The sequence below is a fragment of the Balaenoptera ricei genome, chromosome 3 (assembly GCF_028023285.1).
Source record: "Balaenoptera ricei isolate mBalRic1 chromosome 3, mBalRic1.hap2, whole genome shotgun sequence".
Taxonomy (NCBI): Eukaryota; Metazoa; Chordata; class Mammalia; order Artiodactyla; family Balaenopteridae; genus Balaenoptera; species Balaenoptera ricei.
In genome coordinates, this window is record NC_082641.1 from 171,232,668 (window position 1) to 171,251,322 (window position 18,655).

At 48.3% G+C, this 18,655-nt stretch overlaps 1 protein-coding gene across 1 annotated transcript; it reads left to right on the forward strand.

Annotated features, from left to right (window-relative positions):
• The first annotated feature begins 1,712 nt into the window (after positions 1-1,712).
• Positions 1,713-18,378, forward strand: SLC35E1 (solute carrier family 35 member E1). The gene is made up of 6 exons (XM_059918173.1): positions 1,713-2,136; positions 2,562-2,632; positions 4,808-4,945; positions 5,993-6,118; positions 14,669-14,914; positions 15,395-18,378. The coding sequence occupies exons 1-6, from the start codon at positions 1,713-1,715 to the stop codon at positions 15,623-15,625; spliced, it is 1,236 nt and encodes a 411-aa protein (XP_059774156.1). The 3' UTR covers positions 15,626-18,378.
• The last annotated feature ends 277 nt before the right edge of the window (positions 18,379-18,655 follow it).

The following is an 18,655-nucleotide window of genomic DNA, read 5'->3' on the forward strand; positions in this document are numbered from 1 at the left end:
TCTGGCATAGGTCTTCTTGTCCATATCTACTTAATTTCACAGGTAAGGAAGCAGCTACCCCTTTAGGGGGGCAGCCCCATAGGGCAAACCAAGGGGTCCAGGAACATTCAGTCAACCCAGAACCACAGTTTCAGAGCCAGGGGGGAATTCTGACATAGCCTTGGTGCAGGACACACCCACTCCTAGAAAAAGTAGGTGAATAACTTTAAGGCAAGTGTGAGGTTGAACTCTGCCCCTGCCATCTACCATCTGTATGGATCTGGGCTAATCACTTTACTCCCATGCACCTGTCCCCATTTGGGAGATGCAAGTGCTACCTCAGAGTTGTGAGGACTAAAATCATCAAACTTTAGGGGGGAAAAAAAGCATGTCAGCAGCACCATTTGTGCTGTGGAGTAACTAGTTTCCTAAGTCCACAGTACCTGTTTTCTCACTTTGTAATATGGCCAGCTGACATGTGGGTATCCTGAGGGTGACATTATTCTTGTGACAAAGGGTCACAGGCACAGCTGGAAGCTGTTAGGGTGCAGGTTGCCATCCAATGAGCCTGTCCTCTCAGGCCTGGGCTTTGAGGGAGGTCACTGCTCCCCCACCCCCTGCAGGGACCACCTTTCCTGTGTCTGAGTATCTGGTAAGCCCTAGGGTACAGATATTGCCTGCCTCTGAGAACACAAGGTTAAGCTAAGACCTGCCACCAACATTTGGGGGATCAAGTTGGGCTGTCACTTTTTAATTTGCCAAGTAAGGACACGGTAGAAGGAAATTTTAACACTCCCTATCCCCCCAAAAGTTGGAAGTACATGATTTTTCGAACAAAGTCCTTTAGTATAAGATCATCTTGCCGAAAACACCGTTTTGTTTTCCTCCGTTGCGGCTTGGGGCTGCTCTATCCCAGCCGGTCCTTGGGCGTCAGCAGTCGAGGCCAAAACCACGCCCCTCCCTCCTGCAGATCCCTAGAGACAGGTGTCCGAAGAGGCTGCCATTACCACGGCTCCCAAATTGGCCGGAGTACCTAAGCCACGTCGCTTCCCTTCTCTGGGCTTCGGTCCGTCAGTCGGTGAAATGACGATGGTAATACCATCTTCGTTTCACCGCACAGCGCACATCGAGTTCCCAGAACGTGCTCCGGAGCGCTCTGAGGTTGGCCCCTCTGTTGGAGTCCAGCCACGGGAGTTCGCTCCCGGTTTGCAGAAAGAATTTAGCCCAAGGAGAGGTTTTTACTATTCGGTTTCTCTCCCCGAAAGGTCTGGTCTTTTACCTTCGTTCTCCGCCGCCGGCCATCAGGAATCTGGCTGGAGGGCGCCGATGCAGCCCGGACATCAAGGTTTGACCCACGAACTCGATCGCCCGCTCACAGACACCGACGTGGCGGGGCCTAACGCTCCCGCCCGCCCCTCCTGCTTGTGCTCCGGGGCCCCGTCCCCGATCCCCCTGGCCAGCCCACCGCTCGAAGAGCCCTTATGGCTTCACGGTCCCCGTTCCTTCCTTCCGCTTCCGGTACCGGCCCCGCCCTCCCCCGGGTGGGCTTCCGGAGGGGGCGGGGCCTGCGTTCGCTACGTGGTGGCGGGCGCGTCTGCCGGCGCGTGTCAGTGACGCGAGAGGTGGCGGCCAATGGGGAGCGGCGTTGGCTGGCGCTCCCGCTCCCGTCCGGCCCCGCCCCCGCCCGGCGTCGGGCCGTCGGACGGGCGGGAAGGGGCGGCCGCTCGGGGAGGATGGCGGTGGCGGCGGCGGTGGGAGTGGGCGCTGGCGCCGGGGGCCCAGGAGCCGCGGGCGGCAGCGGCGGGACGCGCGAGGGCGCGCGGGTGGCGGCGCTGTGCCTGCTGTGGTACGCGCTGAGCGCGGGCGGCAATGTGGTCAACAAGGTGATCCTGAGCGCCTTCCCGTTCCCCGTGACCGTGTCGCTGTGCCACATCCTGGCGTTGTGCGCGGGGCTCCCGCCTCTGCTCCGCGCCTGGCGCGTGCCCCCGGCGCCGCCAGTCTCAGGCCCTGGGCCCGGTCCGCATCAGTCGCCGGGCCCGCTCCTGCCGCCGCGCTTCTACCCGCGTTACGTGCTGCCGCTCGCCTTCGGCAAGTACTTCGCGTCAGTGTCCGCGCACGTCAGCATCTGGAAGGTGCCCGTGTCCTACGCGCACACCGGTGGGTGCCGAGGCTGGCCTAGGGGGCGGCGGCCGGGACACGCCGCCTGGGGCTTCGGCTCTTGGGTAGGAGCGTGCCGGCCGGGGTGCTGTCGACGGTCAGGAATGCCGGGTTGAGAAGTCAGCTAATGTCCGGCTGAGAAGTCAGCTAATGTCCGGAAGGCGCTGGAGGCCGCCAAAAGCTTTTAGCAAGAGAGGGACACTCACAGGGGTCTCGGGGAGGTAAGGGCTGAGAAGAATGCTGGGAGCTGAGCAGGGCGGATCAGAACTGTTGGGTTAGGGGGAAGGCCCACAGAAATAGAAGAGCTGAAGCAGTTTGAGGGGCTGCCAAGCCTTCCCGCCCCTCCAGTGGAGTTGGGACAGAGTCCCAGGGTGGGTTCTGGGACTAGGAACAGCTCCCTGAACGCCCCTTGCCTCTCTTTGCAGTCAAGGCCACCATGCCCATCTGGGTGGTCCTCCTGTCCCGGATCATCATGAAGGAGAAACAGAGCACCAAGGTAACCCAGGAGGGCTCTGGGCCAGTGGGGGCCCCAAGGGCTTTCCGGCTGTTGCCCAGCTGGTGACGTGGTCCAGGTTCCTGGCCTGCAGGCTGCCTGGCTTCCTGTCAAATAAGGAAGTCAGCTTAGAGACCTGGTAGCTCTTTTGCTTCTAATGTTCTGGAATCACCCTGGGGGCAGTGGCGTGTGGGGTGTGTGTTCCTGAGTTGTCTCTGTTGTGTGATCTCAGGATGCTGCCATCCATCTCAGGTGCAGCGTTCCTCCCTGCTTTGATTACCTACCTGGGGTTGCTGGTAGGCAACTTGGATAACTTGGTCCCATCCTGACCAGACACCCCATGCCCCTCTAGTGGGGTCAGGGTTGGAACATCCTTGGAACATCCGACTCCTTGCTGGAACGGAACTCCTGACAGAGTTTCACATCTTTGCAAGAGATAGCGGTCAGGCTGGGACTTCTGGGGTCAGAAGTGAAATGCTAGTTAGAGGAGTCCGATTTTGGCAAAACCCAGCAAAGTCTTGAAATAAAAACAGCCAGGAATTGTGACTGTCTGGGAATGGAAGTGAAAACAACACGCAGAACCCAGGGCTGCATAGGGAAGATGCTCCGGGCACAATTCAGGGTCTGTTCAAGATGCCAAGCCAGGGTATTTCCTGGCTTGGAGGGAGAGAAGCTGTGGCGTCAGCCAGAGACAGCCTTTCCCTGTGTCCTTAAGTGGAAGTGGGACTCCTGTTGTCCCAGCTGGAATCCATTTCATGCTGGACAGAGCTCCTCTTTCCTATGTGGTCGGTTTCTGGCATCCTGTATTTTATGTAACTTAGAACGGCAGTGCCCTGGATCAGCTTACAGAAATGGGGCCACCTCTGGCTGATGTTTTCTTTCAGCCAGTCTTTTCCCCTGCAAGATCTGGGTGCGCTCTGCAGCCCACCCCCAGGGTGAAGTCAGGTGTGACTTGTCTCCCCAGGTCGGAGTTGCCTGAGAGGTGTGCGGCTGCATCTCTCCATATCACATTGTGTTTATCAGGTTTCCTGTTGTAAGGGACATTGTACCCGGCTTGGGCAGGGAGCCAGAACCTTACACAGAGAGGAAAGACAGGGGAATGGCTTAGGCAGGAGACTAAGGATAATGATAGAGTAAGTGTGGCCCCACCCTGTTCGGATAAGCTGGGTAATCATTCCTGATCTCAGGGGAAGAAATGGGACTTCAAAAGGGAGAGCCCGAGGGCCGCAGCCAGTAGTGGGGGGAGCAGGAATTCTGGAATTCAGAGGCCTCCCTCGGCCCTGTGTGTGGGCATTGGCGGGGTGGGGAGCCTCACCACCCCCTCCTAAAGTCTCCCAAGTGCTTTAAGAGTATCCTTTGTAGGAGAAGGATGAGCCAGGAGTAAGAAGAGCTAAATGTGGAGAATGGATCCCATTTTAGCCACCAGAGCTCCAGGGCCATTCCTTGCCCTAGGCCCTGGAAAGCTTGAGCCTTCTGGAGGGCCCCCTATCATGGCACTCGCTACTCGGTCTTTCAGCCAGCAGTTACTGGGTTGCCTGCCGTGTGCTGGGCACCAGGATAGAACAGTGAACAAGGAGCTGCCCTAAGCGAGTGCAGGGACGCAGACAATGTAAAGGGCGCTTATAGTGGATGGAGAGCGCTATTCCCTGGAACACACAGCGGAGGAAACTGACAGCGTCTAGGGGGAGGTGGGTCAGGGAAAGTTCTTGTGTTTGTGAACTGACACCTGAAGGGAAGGGAGGTCTCCAGCCGGAGAAGGTGTCAGGGGAGTGTCCCTACCAGGGGTAACTGCATGCTGGAAGAGCCCGAAATAAGAGGGACCCGGCCAGCCTCTCAGAGGATTGAAGTTTCAGGCCCTGGTGTGTTGGTGGCGGCAGCTGGATAGATCCTATTGGGACCAGCCCTGGTTTGTGGCTCTTAATGGGGGTGATGGTATAGGGGGTGGGGCCACCCACAGTGATACAGCCCTGCCCTCAGGTACTCCGAGAACCATCTGCACCCCACCCCCCGCAGCGCCCCCTAGAGCATCACTGTCGTGGCTAACACCATTGTTCAAAGGCGTAGGCGGTGTCCTTTTGGGGAGGGAAGAGACAGCAGCTGAGGCTTTCCTCTGGTCATCTGTGTTGGGTGGCCCAGCTCAACCCTGGCCCATCAGCCCCTCCTGCCCTCCTCTCGCAGGTGTACCTGTCACTCATCCCCATCATCAGCGGCGTCCTGCTGGCCACTGTGACGGAGCTGTCCTTCGACATGTGGGGGCTTGTCAGTGCCCTTGCTGCCACACTGTGCTTCTCGCTTCAGAATATTTTCTCCAAAAAGGTATTTGGGTGCCATCCAGGGTGCACCTGGTATTGCAGGGGTGTGCGGGTGGCATCTAAAAAAAAGTGGCCGAGTAGGGATTTCTTCGGTGTTGGAACAAAACAAATCCTGTTGCCCTTCTGCTGGTTTCTATTTGTTTGGTTTTTAAATAGCTTTTCTGTTTTTTTATTATAAAGTTCGCCTATGTTCAATGTGAAAAAATGGAGAAAAGCCCAATGAAAAGAAATCAGAAAACTTATTGAGCACCTACTGTGTGCCAGGCACCATAGTAGGTGCTGGAGACAAAGAATCAAGAGAGACCTGCCCCCTGCCCCAGGGTTTCCTCTTTACTGAGGAAAGTCACAGTGCTGTCCCCTAAGGAGAACTACTATTAATGCTAGAGTTTCTTCCTGCACGGTTTTTAGAGTTGTAATATTATACATATTTTTCAAATTTTGCTTCGTTCATTTATTATTGCAACACTGCATGCCCCCATATCATTGAAAGTTATTGCTCCTAACTCCAGTAATAATCACATCTTTTCAGGTATCACAAGTAACGCAGTCGGTTTCCCTGTTGCAGATGCAGATTATTTCCAGCTATTCACTATAAATAATATTGTAATGAACGTCTTTGTGCATAACATTTTTCTGTCTCTCAGGTTATTTCCTTTTGATAGGTTTACAGTTCTTGGGTCAGAGGGTATGAGATGTTTATGGCTCTTGATATACTTTGCCTGGTTGTTTTCTGGAACTATATGCCAATTCAGACATTAACCAGTGCCATTTCAGAGTGCCTGTTTTACTGTAGCTTCACCAGCATTGAGTGTTGGTGTTTTTTGTGTTTGTTTTGTTTTGTTTTTTTCTTTTCTCGGTCCTTCACGTACGAAACATTGTGCTTGTTTTGGACATGGGCTGTGTGTCTCGTCATAGGTGTGCTTTCAGGTTTGGCAGTCAAGGTCAGATGTCAGGGTTAATGTACAGTCACCATGTTTGGGGCCTGGGTAAGTGGAGCCTCTCTTGCCACTTACTGTTTCGATCAGCCTTTAAAGAGGTTTTCTCCCTTCAGGTATTAAGAGATTCAAGGATCCACCATCTCCGGCTGCTGAACATCTTGGGCTGCCATGCCATCTTTTTCATGATCCCCACGTGGGTCCTGGTGGACCTCTCGGCTTTCCTGGTCAGCAGCGACCTGGTGAGTTGGCCTGTGTCAAGAACATGCCCTTTTCTTAACTGGTTCCAAAGTAGGTGCTTTGTCAGGGAGTTACGCCTCTGTGTTGACTTTGGGGCATCTGAGGCCTCTGACAGCCAGCCCTTTTAGCCCTCAGCTCTTGGATGACTCACACCGCTTGCAGTCGAGTAAGAAGGCTGCCTGTGCATTTCCTTCTCTGTCGTGCTAGATCCCAGCTGCTGATAGCTGCTGCATTTGTGCCAGTGCATTCAAGGAAGAAAGAAATGCCAGCACAGGCAACTTTCCCATCCTGACAGTCTGGTTCAGATCTCACTTTGCCTTTTGGAAATTGTGCTTGCACTGCTCGAGTCCTTTCTTGGTGTCATCTCTGTACTTCCATTGGCACCAGATGTATCCATAGCTCTCTGGGCACAGGAAAGAGCATCTTCCCACCACCTACAGGACCAGCCTCCAGAGAATGTGCTAGAAACTAATGCAGGTGACAGTGATAAGAAGGAGGTTCTTCCAGGCCCGAGTTAGATGGAGTCAGTGTTTATTAGGGCTTAATGAGGTCTGACTGGATTCTTGACATTGGTCTTTAATCCCTACCACCACCTATGGACGTAGTGGAGGTTATCTCTGGTTTCCAGGTGAGGCAACTGTGACTCTGTGTTCTAACTTCCCTTCCATGTTGATTAGCTATAATGTTTCTGTGAAGAACTTTCCATCATCAACTGGAACTAGTTTGTTACCTGGAAGTACAGTGCACGAAAAGCAGTTTACTGCTTCTCTTTCCTTCTAATTACCAGTTTTCAGAGTAAAGAAAACCAGGGAGTGTTAACCAGGGAGTTGAGGGTTTCTTTTGGGTGAAGGAGGGTTCTTTGATTTATTTACTTTTCAGTATCATTGTGAACTTGTGTTTGTCAGTTGTACATGTTATTTTTAAAAATATTCAGAGTATCTTGTCTGGGCTGATGGAGTCCTTCTTACTGGCTCCCTGCCCTTCTGATAGCACATATCAGCCTTGGGTAACTTTTGGCCCCACAGGATGTCCTCCCTCATCTTGTGTGCCTCCCATCCCAGACCTGCAATCAGCCACTCCTTCAGGGACCCGGGTTGCTTTTAGCAGAGAGAGAGTCGTTTTTAGAGATACCATCTCAGTGCCGCGTGTGCTCACTGCTGTTGGGTTGTCATTGTTTTTAAGCCTTGGCAGTAAAAAACTAGGAAAGATGTATTTGGTGGCGCAGGGAAGAGTTTATCCTGATTCATTCTAATTCCAATTTAACATTGCAGGATTTATTACTGCTTTGATTTTTTTGTGTGTGTGTCTTTTCTGGTACACTTGGTTTCTCACAACATTTCTTATTCGCAATATACTACAGAAACTGTTCATGCATGATTCTACTGTACACACATATAACTGCTTCAGAGTGAGAATCCCTACCAGACAACTGCAGGTAGCGTACAGAGAAACAGTTAAGATTTCTTTGCAGCTCTGTTTGTCCTTAAAACAGGTTTCGTTACAGATGTACAACTGGAATACTGTTCTAAGGGCACTTGAAATAATTGTTTTCACAGTGTGCCTCTGTCACCAACTTCTTGTGCATTCGGGTTCCTTCACTTCCATTTGTTTTCAATTTCCAGGCAATTTTTTTTCCTCACTGAATATATCAGACCTTTATATTTCCAAACCCAAATGATGTGACAGGGTTTATTCAAAGAAGTCTAACTTCAATCCCTGTTGCCTCCCCACTGCTGACCCCCATAAGTAGCCATTTTTATGATCTTGGTTTACCCTCTCAGTGTTTCTTTTCGCAGACATAACCAAATGTCTATATACAGTCAGCCTTCCATATCCATGAGTTTTGAGTACCCATATTCAACCAAGGATCAAAATTTTCATCCAAGGTTGGTTGAATCTGCAGATGTGAAACCCACAGATATGGAGGGCCGACTATAAATTGTACTACGCCATTTTATATGAGAGGCTTTGAGCATCCTCAGATAGGGGGCACCTGGAACCAACGCCCCACAGATACTGAGGGCCAAGTGTGTTCATACTTCCCTCCTCCTTACACAAAAAGTGGCTTTTTAGATACTTAGAAAAGAGTGCCTTGCTCTTTTCACTCAATGACATGTCCTGAAGATCACTCCATACTGACCTGTTAGGTCTTTTTTGTTCCTTTTATTGGCTGCATAGTATTGTCTATAGGTTTGGCATCAGTTCTGTTACAACTCATTGGGGTCTGTGTGTATACACACAAACAGGTATATGTAGGCTTTGCTCTGCTCTCTCTTTTTTATCTTGTTGTCTGCTCTCTTTGCTTTGCTTTTCTCTTGTATTTTGGACATTTTTCGGTTTTCTTCTAGTTTTTCTCATTGAGGCCATCTATTTTCTACCTTGATGGGGCCCTTGTGCATTTTAACAGCAGCCCTAGGAGCATGCAGTAGTCCACAGTGCTGCCGCGTGAAGGCGGGGTTCCTTTCGGGGCTCCTCCTCTCTGCCCTGTGTCTCCCACAGCAGCCAGGTGAGTTAGCTCTGTTCCAGTGCGGCGCTCCATAGTAGAAGGAAGGAGGCTCATGTCGGAGAATATCAGCTGGGGTCTGCTATTCGCCATGTTACCAAGAAGCAAAGGCTACAGCGGGCAGTTCCCAGCCCTGATGCCAACAGTTCAACTGAAGCCAGGCACGGATCACCAGACTTGGGAGCAGGAAGCCTAGTTTTAAAGTTTGGACAGGATGTGTGAAACAGATATTTGAAAACTGAAAAGTAAATGGGAGCAGGCAGGCTGGTAGAGAAAACCAGATTGCAAAGTACCACTGAGCCATCTGTGAGTTTGCCTTTCTTTTGCCTCCTGTGTCTCCAGCCTGGACTCAAGGCAGCCGGAAATGCAGAAGTGGGCACTGGGGGAGAACAGAGTCAAAAGCCCTCTATGCTGGCTTGCAGACGGGGAAAGGAGATTCCTGGTGTTCAGAGAGAGTAGAGGAAATCCCCCATTTTCTCTGTTTCCTTTGTTCTCTCACATCCCAGGCCCCCAGCAATCCCATGGTGGTGGCGGCAGCAGGTCCCATGGGCACCTGAGATGCTGAGGGGGGCAGCCTCCCTCTGCAGTCACAGGATGGGATTAGCCCCATTGCATTTTTTTCTCCCTTCATCCTCCCACTGCTTGGCCCCCGAAAGGAGGTGCAGTTGTGGGAAAGACACAGCAGAATGGGGTAATTAAGTCCAACTTTCTGACTGGAGGACTGAAAGAGGGAGCCCTCAGAAACCATAAAGTACCAAGGAGACATGGAGAGAGGAACCCAGAGAAAGTGACCTCATAAAACATGAAATCCTGGGCCCACTCCTGAGCTGCGCACGTGGGAATCTGATCCTAGCAGCATACAAAGACAGGATAGACTACTACCCAGGACCAAGAGTGACCACTGGGTAGAGCACACTCAGGACAGAGCTGTGTACCACTGAAAAGGCTTTGAAAACAGAACTGACATTGGAACCACAACCCACAGGAGGCTGCTCAAGCTTGTAGCCTGAACCCAACTGAGTCTGCTAAAACCAAATATCGACATTCCCCGTGGGACTTAAATAAGACCTACAGTCTTATAATATTCTAACTGTCCAGGATATAATCCAAAATTACTTGGCATAGGAAGAACCAGGAAATTTTCAAGTCTTGTGGGAAAAGATAATCAATGGATGCCAACACTGGGATGACCCAGATGTTGGAATTATTGGACAAAGACTTTAAAGCAATGATATATAATCATGCTCCAAAAATGCTCTTGAAACATGGGAAGAACAGAAGATAGATAGAACCAAATGGAAGTTTCAGAATGGAAGAAACAGCTTAAAAACTCACTGGATGGGCTAAGCAGAATGGAGGTGACAGAGGAAAGTCCATAACTTGAAGATAAATCAATAGAAATTATCCAGTTTAAACCACAGAGAGAAAAAGATGAAAAGACAAAGAAAAAATCTTTCAAAACAGCCAGAGAAAAATGACGCAGTATTTATAGGAGAACAGCGGTTTGGATGACTGCAGGTTTCTCATCAGAAACAATGAAAACCAGAAGTAGAATAACATTTTTTTTAAAGTACTGACACTAAGGAACTATCAACAGATAATTCTATATCCAGCAAATATAGAATCTTCAAAATCAATAGAACTATAGAAAATCGGCAAGAATAAAGAACTGAATACCACAGTCAATACCACAGGATGTCTCATTGACATTTATAGAATACGCTACCCAACAACAGCAGAATAGGCATTCTTTCAAGTGTACATGTGGAACATTCACCAAGATCATATTCTTTGTTACAAAACAAACCTTAACAAAAGGATTAGAAACATGCAAAGTATATTCTCTGATCCTAATGAAATCAGAAGTAAATAACAGAAAGGTAATGAGAAAATCTCCAAACACTTGGAAATTAAACAGCACATTTCTAAATAATCCCTGGGCCAAAGAGGAAGTCTCAAGGGAGAAAAAAAATTTTTTTCAACTGAAGCAAAACTGACCAAAAAAAAAAAAAGAGAGAGAGAGAAGACACTACAAATACCAGGAATGAAAGAGGGAATAGCACTGCAGAACTCACAGACCTTAAAACCATAAGAATACTACTGACAACTCTACACACATAAATTCAACAATAGATGAAATAGACCAGGTCCTCATAAACCACAGACTATCAAAACGCACCCACTCAAGATGAAAAAGATAACCTGAGTCTTATAGCTATTAAAGAAATTGAATTCGTAGTTTAAAACCTTCTAAAAAGAAGTCATCAGGCCCAGATGGTTTTACTGGTAATTTCTACCAAACACTTAAGGAGAAATAAACACCAGTTCCACACAGTCTCCTCCAGAAAACAGAAAAGGAAAGGAACTCTTTTGGCTCATAACAAAACCAAGAAAAAGACCAAAATCCCTCATGAACATGGAGGCAAAAGTCCTTAACAAAGTATTAGAACAAATCAAATGCAGTGATATATAAAAAGCATGCTACACTATGAAAAAGTGGGATTTAAATCAAGAATGCAAGGCTAATTCAATACTTGAAAATCAGTCAGTGTAATCTACTATAATAGTCTAACAAAAATCATGTATTCATACCAACTGATGCAGAAAAGGCATTTGACAAAGTCCAACATCCAGTCATGAGTTTTAAAAAGTCAACAAACTAGAAATAGAAGGAAACTACCTCAACTTGATCAAGGGCATATATAGTTAACATCATAATGATGAAAGATTGAAGGCTTTTCCCCCTAAATTCAGGAATAAGGTAAAGATGTTTACTTTCACCATGCATATTCCACATCATACTTGACATCGTAGCCAGGGCAATAAGACAAGAAAAAGAAAAAAGAAATACAGATTTGAAAGGATGAAATAAAATTCTCTCTACCCAACAAAATCTTATTCTTTAGTATTAATTCAACTATAAATCACTACTTAAATTTTAACTTTAATTTTTCTCCTTGGCAAAGGTGTAAATGAAAAAAAAGTTGAGATACTAATCTATCTGTGTGTGTGTGTATACATGGAGATAGATATATACCTATATATATTAAAATTCTTTTAATATAGAAAAGCTGATTGGAAAATTTACATACATTGACTGGCAAGAGAACTTGAATAGCCAAATAAGTTTGAGAGAGAAGAATAAAGTTGGAGGAATCACATTACATAATTTTAAGGCTTAGTATAAAGGTATGGATATTGGTGGAGAGAGACATCGATCAGTGGAGCAGAATAGACAGTTGGAACTTATACTCACAAATATGGGTAGCTGATCTTTGATGAAGGTTCAAAGGCAATTCAATGGAGAAAGGATAGTTTCTTTAACAAATGGTGTTGGAACAATTGGACATCCATAAGCAAAAACTGAACCTTGACTTCAACCTCACACATTATACAAAATTTAATTCATAATGTATTCTAGACCTAAATTTAAGAGCAAAAATGATAACCTTTAGAAGAAAACAAGAAAAATCTTCACGACTTGGGATTAGTTCTTAGACATTACACCAAAAGCACAGTCCATAAAGAAAAAAATTGGTAAATGGGGGCTTCATCAAAATTAAAAACTTTTGCTTTCCAATACACTATTAAGTGAAAGAAAGACAAGCTACAGACTGGGAAAAAATATTTGCCAATGAGATACTGACAGAGGACTTGTGTTCAGGATATATTATAAAGAACTCTCAAAATTCAATAGTAGGAAAACAACTTGCTTAAAAATGGGCAAAAGACTTGAACTTCACCATTGTGATTGTACAGATGGCATGTGAAATATGTTCAACATCATTAGTCATTAGGGAAAAGCAAATTAAAACCAAGATGAGATGCTACTTCGTATCCAGTAGGATGGCTACAATAAAAAGTACTGGCAGTACCATGTTTGTCAAGGCTGGGCCACAACTGGAATTCTCATATATCGTTGGAGCAAGTGCAAAATCATGCAGCCACTCTGGAAAACATTTGGGAGTTTCTTCTGAAGTTAAACATACACTGACCATGTGTCCCAGTAGTCTCACTCCTGGGTATTTACTCACATTCACACAGAAGCCTGTACATGAATGTTTATAGCAACTCTATTCATGATCACAAAGTATTGGAAACAACTCAGATGTCATTCAACAAGTGAATGGTCAAGGTAACTTCGGTATGTTTGTACAGCAGAACATTTCTCAGCAATAAAAAGTGTACCAACTGTCATCCCTTACAACAACTTGGGGGGGTGTCAGAGGCATTATGCTGAATGAAAGAAACCTGTCTGAGAAGGTTCCATGCTGTATCATTCCATTTATAGGACAGTCTCCAAAAGATGAACCTATCATGAAGAACATATCAGTGGTTGCCTAGGTTGGGGGAGGGGGTTTGCACAAAGAAGCCCTGGGGAGTGTTACAGGGTGATGGAGCTGTTCTGAATCCTGATTGCAGTGTTGGCTACATGAATCAATATATGTGTGAAAACACATGGAACTATCCACCGGGAGGAAGAAACACTTGACTTTATTGTTATGACAATTCTTTTAAAAAGCTGGATTGGCTGGGTTCCTTTCCTGGAAGATAGATATCTTTGCAAGCTGGCTGCCTTGTAAAGATAGCTTGGAAGTCCATATGGGTCACCTCAGGGAAGAATTGCTGGGAGAACAGGCCAGCTCACACTGAAGGCGTGCTGGTGGCCTCACTTGCCTTACAGAGGCTATTATCCCAACTAGGGCGATGTTCTGGGCAATTCTGAGCAGGTCACCTACTCAGATCTCCCTCACCTTTAAGAGGACTATCGTTCCCTATCAGAGGGTGGTAGAGATAGAATCAGGCTGCCGCCCTAAGATTGCTGCAGCTCCCATCTTGGCAGGGCCACTAGACACCACTGTCCTGGGGGGACCCAGCTGCATCCTCCTTTGTCAAAGGCCAGAGCAGCCTGGGAATTGGCCTGGGATCAGCCCAGGCTCTTTGAGGAGTTCTGTGGTCCCGATGTCTGCTAGTTGTGGTTTCTTGACTTCTGGGTTCCCTTCATTAGGGTGGCTTCCTTCTGGTGAGGGTCCAATGGTAACTGAAGTTTTGACGGTAGCATCACCTCCTGTTTGTTTGGCTTGGGATTGTTTTAAAGCACTTTCAAAGCTGTGATTGCATTTGATCCTCATAGCAGCAGCGTTGTGTGGACTTATCAGGGGTCAGTCTTCCCCATTTCATAGATGAAGAAAACAGAGAGGTCGAGCAGCTTGCCCGGGGTTCCCAGCGATGGGGCAGACCCAGAGCCTCTGGCTCCCAGCCTTGGGCAGGGGGGGGTCTTCACACACCCAGAGGCTGCCTTCCCAGGACCTCCCCATTTTATACAATGCATCATGTCTGCTATGGTTTGAATGTCTGTCACCCCCCCAAATTCATATGTTGAAACCTAAGCCCCAAACATGATGGTGTTAGGAGGTGGGGCCTTTTGGGGGTGATTAGGTCATGAGGGTGGAGCCATCATGAATAGGATTCATGCCCTTATAAAAGAGACCCCAGAGAGCTCCTTCGCCACTTCTGCCATGTGAGGACCCAGTGAGAAGGTGCCACCCTGAACCAGGAAAAGGGCTCTCCCCAGATGCGGAATCTACTGGTGCCTTGATCTTGAACTTCCAGCCTCCAGAACTGTGAGAAATAAACATGTTGTTTGTAAGCACCCCCAGCCTGTGGTATTTTATCTTAGCAGCCCAAACAGACTCAGGTGATGTCCAGAATGCAGACCTCGCTCTGCTAACCCAGAGCCCCGGCCCTCACTGTGCAGGGACAAGGGAAGGCTTTGGTTTGTGTCATACTCTGCACCCCTTGGGTAGCTGATGTGCCCCCGAACCTCCGCTTCCTCAGCAGGAAAGGGTGGTGATTATTATTATTGTTGCTCCATGTGGAGTGTCGTGAAGGTCAGAGGTTGTATAGATAAAGCACCTGGTATCACACGATGACCCACCTGGGTCTGTTCCCCAGCGAATGTGTGACCCTGATAAGCCACTGTGTGTCACCACCCCCGCCAGGGCAAGCCTGTGACCGCAGTGCTGTTCTCGCTCCCCCGTCTCTGTAGACCTATGTGTCCCAGTGGCCTTGGACGCTTCTGCTCCTGGCTGTCAGCGGCTTCTGTAACTTTGCCCAGAACGTCATTGCCTTCAGCATCCTCAACCTCATCAGCCCTCTGAGCTACTCAGTCGCCAACGCCACCAAGAGAATCATGGTCATCACGGTGTCCCTGATCATGCTGCGAAACCCAGTCACCAGCACCAACGTCCTGGGCATGATGACGGCCATCCTGGGAGTCTTTCTGTACAACAAGGTGAGCCTGAGGTGGGGGGAGGCAGTCCCCCCGGACGCCCAGGGAGTCTACCAAGAGTTGGTCGGGGCAGGGAATGGAAAGGGCCTCACCAGGAACTAAGAGGCCCGGTTCCAGCTCCCAGCTTTGCCACTGACTGGTTTATGGTCTTGGCTCCGCCCCCTCTGCCCAGGGCTTCCTTTTCCTGCGTAGATGACCCCAGGCTCATGCCTCACTCCAGTGTGACTCTCGGGTCTACTGCGGCTTTATCGGGAATTTCACTCCCTCCTTGCGAAGATTCTGTTTGTTCCGATGTAAGGCTGTGGGATGGCTGACAGGTAGGGCCGGTCCAGTAACAGTTCACTGGCCATGCCCAGCCCCACGAGGGGTGACACTTGTGTTGGCCTTGAAGGCTGCTTGGCCGTGAATCTCGAGCTCCCCTCTGTCCTCTGTGCGTGTCCCGGACAAGGAGCCAATGGTCTCACTGCTCTCTTGACCTCGCAGACCAAGTATGACGCGAATCAGCAAGCCCGGAAGCACCTCCTCCCCGTCACGACGGGGGACCTGAGCAGTAAGGAGCATCATCGGAGCGCCCTGGAGAAGCCCCACAACGGCATTCTCTTCCCCCAGCACGGGGACTATCAGTACGGCCGCAACAACATCTTGACAGATCACTTCCAGTACAGCCGGCAGAGCTACCCAAACTCGTACACTTTGAACCGTTACGACGTGTAGAGTCTAGCGACCAGGGCAGGACGTTCTGCCAATCCTCCCTCCTACCCCCCAGCAGTACCAGAAACTTCTGACAACCAGTGAATGTACAACCCGGCCGAGGGGGGACGGTGCAGAACCATCAGAAGACCCTGGGGTTCCCGGCCCCCTGGGGGCAGCAGGACGCCGTCCCTGCAGTGGGGACCACTGCCCCCGAGCTCCGGTGTTTCATGCCCTTTCTTCCTGGAGTCTGTCTTCTGAGGGCTGCGTCGCCATGTGGAAATCTCGGCCGGCTTTTACCTTTCTGTGTGGACTTACTCCCCAAGTCATGCTTTTCCGAGGTCTTGTTCTGTTTTCCAGATAACAGCCAGGACCCTCTCTGGAAAGGACACAGACCTCGGAGTGGGCAAGAGGTGGTTTGCAGGGAGGGTGGCAAGGAAAGGACCCTAGGGTGGTGCTTGGTGACAGACTAGCCGCTTTAATTCCACTGCTCAGGTAGGCATAGGACTGGTGCAGCCATGGAGCAGAGGAGTGCAACGGTTATTGAAAACATCTCCAGCCCCAAAGATGGACTCAGCTTTCTGGTCAGCCCCATGGCTGTTTGCAGTTCTGGCAAACGTTCCCCAGTGCAAAGCTATTGTAATTAGCATTGAATTCTTAGAGCCTAATTCTGACCCAAAAGTCGGAGGTGGCGTGTGCCCGGATCCAGAGGGAAAGAGGGCCGCTGTCTCCTGGGCTCCCTCTTCCCTTGCTGGAGCGGGGCATCTCTCCTCTCGGAGCAGCAAGGAGGAGGGGACGCAGGGCTGTGAGAAGGATCATGAGGAAATCATGTTCAGTGTTTCAATCTCTATTTCTATAATATTTGTTTTGTCTTTGGAGCCTTCACTTCTGTGCTGACTTAGTAGGATGTTTGGTGGGGTGATGTTGGCTTTATGAGGATCTTGCATTTTTCTAGGGCAAATTTTGTAGCTGTCTGTGTTTTTATGCCCCCATCCCCCTTAGGGGACGCAGGATGGATGAGGATCGGCTTATGGTTGGAAAACCCTTTTGTTTTTAAGCATTTAAAAACAAGAAAAGTTGCTGGCCATGCCTGTCTCGGCACATTTCTGCGTTTAGTAGGAAGGAATGAAGTGTTTTGAAAAGCTGGTCACTAGCTTTTCTAGTGACCAGTCCCTGAAAGTGAGATGAATCAAGAATGTCATCTCGACAGTTTGTGTCATAGATGAGAGCTCAGTGCTCTGATTTCCATTAGCTGTTCTTGTGGTGTTTGCATTAGTATCTGAATCATGTCCCAGTGAAGGGGCAAGCACCAAGCTAGGATTTGGTTTGCCAAATCAGCCTTTGGTCAAGAAAAAGTTTGGGTTTTGGCAAAATCACTCCAGGAAAATTATGTGACCCTAGTGGGTAACCCATGTGCTGAGGTCCAGGTCAGGACACCTGGCATCACGAGAGACTGTGCCCTCGGAAAGGACCACTTGCTTGGCTGCTAGGGTCTTCGCTGATGGCCGCCTTCTTCCTTCAGCCCTGTCCCCAGCCTCTTGAACAGGCACTTGGCTTGATCAGCAGATGGGATATCGGGTCCCCCTTTACCTCCTGGCATGTGAGACGGTTCTGTTTCACCAGGAAGTACCGCTCGACTCCTGTTTCTGATAATTAGAATTCTGTATTTAGAGGTTACATTTTTGTCAGCTTATGAATGGGCAGCTCCTGGAGAGGTCACAGGGTCCCCTTGTGGCCTGTGAGTTCAGTACCACTGGCCTAAGGAGTCCCTGTTTGTCATTGTCTTGCTTTTGAATTACTTTGGCCACAAGTTCTGAGACAATGCTGTGTAAAACAGGAAGGGGCCGTTCTGAAGGGTGTTATTTGTGAAAACAACTTGCTGAGTGCCTTCACCAGAGGCAGTAGAGTCTGCAGTTGAACCACAATAAATGGGGATAATTTTGCACGGCATAGACATTACGGTAGTTGTCTTTATGATAGGAGCTGATTCCTTGAACGTATAATTGAACTCCAAAATGAATTATGCCTCTGTGCAGGTTTAATGAAATTTCTGAGGTTGCTGAAATGTGTATATTTGTTTTCCTTTTCCAGTGCAAGATCTGCTGGTGAGGGGAAATATCTGACTGGTTTTATTACGGTTTATACATGAATAAGTGGGATATTTAGTTCTGTACATAAATCTACAGTGAGTACATACACTGGAATGAGAGACAATCATATTAGACCAAATCATCAGATCACAAGACGAAGACATACTTTTGAGACTTGGAAGTTCAAAGCTGACACTGACCCCTTTAAGGCCAGTTTTCCAGCCACTTGCTGCCCTGGCTCAACCCTCCACCCCACTCTCACATCCACATTTGCAGCTGGGTTCCCCTCACCTCCTCACTGCTGGGTATTGTGACAGCTAGTTCACCCATCCGTGGTATGGTCTGCAAAACTAACTCAAACCCAACTCCTTCGTTTTACAGAAGGGGAAACTGAGGCTCAGAGGGCATTTTTAAATAGTGTTTGTTCACTATCTTGAGACTCAGTGTGGAATTTTTAAGCACCTTATTTTAATTCATTCATTATTGGGAAAATCAAACCCCTGTTACAAAGGAGAGAAGCCAAATAGGTTCAAATGAAGAAGCACTTGGAATTTCTGGATTTTACTGTGTATTTGGCATACATCATGCAACAGGCCCTCTGTTATCACTGGGACATAACGAGACCTGGATACCTTAAGGTCTAACAGCCTTAAGGGCATAGAACATTAAATTATTGAAGAATCTGAACATTGTGAATTCTTTTTTTCAATTGTCACCTTGTTTTCAGGACTTTTCATGCTATAGACTGTTCTGTGGGAATGATACTGTGTATATTCATGGATGGCATTTACCAAAAATAAATGGTGGTCTCCAGGGAATCAAGATTGGTCCCAGTTTGTCAGTGAGGGTCCCTTTCTGAGTGACCCTGTCATCAGTGTGCCCAGCAACAAAAAAAACGTGTAAGAGGCAGAAAGAGCAAACCAACTTGGTTCCCACATCCAGGTGTATTGCAACTTTATTTTTT

Excerpts from the sequence above, each read along its gene's own strand:
- SLC35E1 (XM_059918173.1), top strand. The coding sequence starts at position 1,713 with ATGGCGGTGGCGGCGGCGGTGGGAGTGGGCGCTGGCGCCGGGGGCCCA. Across the intron at positions 2,137-2,561 it reads CGTGTCCTACGCGCACACCG|TCAAGGCCACCATGCCCATC; the intron begins GTGGGTGCCGAG and ends CTCTCTTTGCAG. Across the intron at positions 14,915-15,394 it reads GAGTCTTTCTGTACAACAAG|ACCAAGTATGACGCGAATCA; the intron begins GTGAGCCTGAGG and ends TTGACCTCGCAG.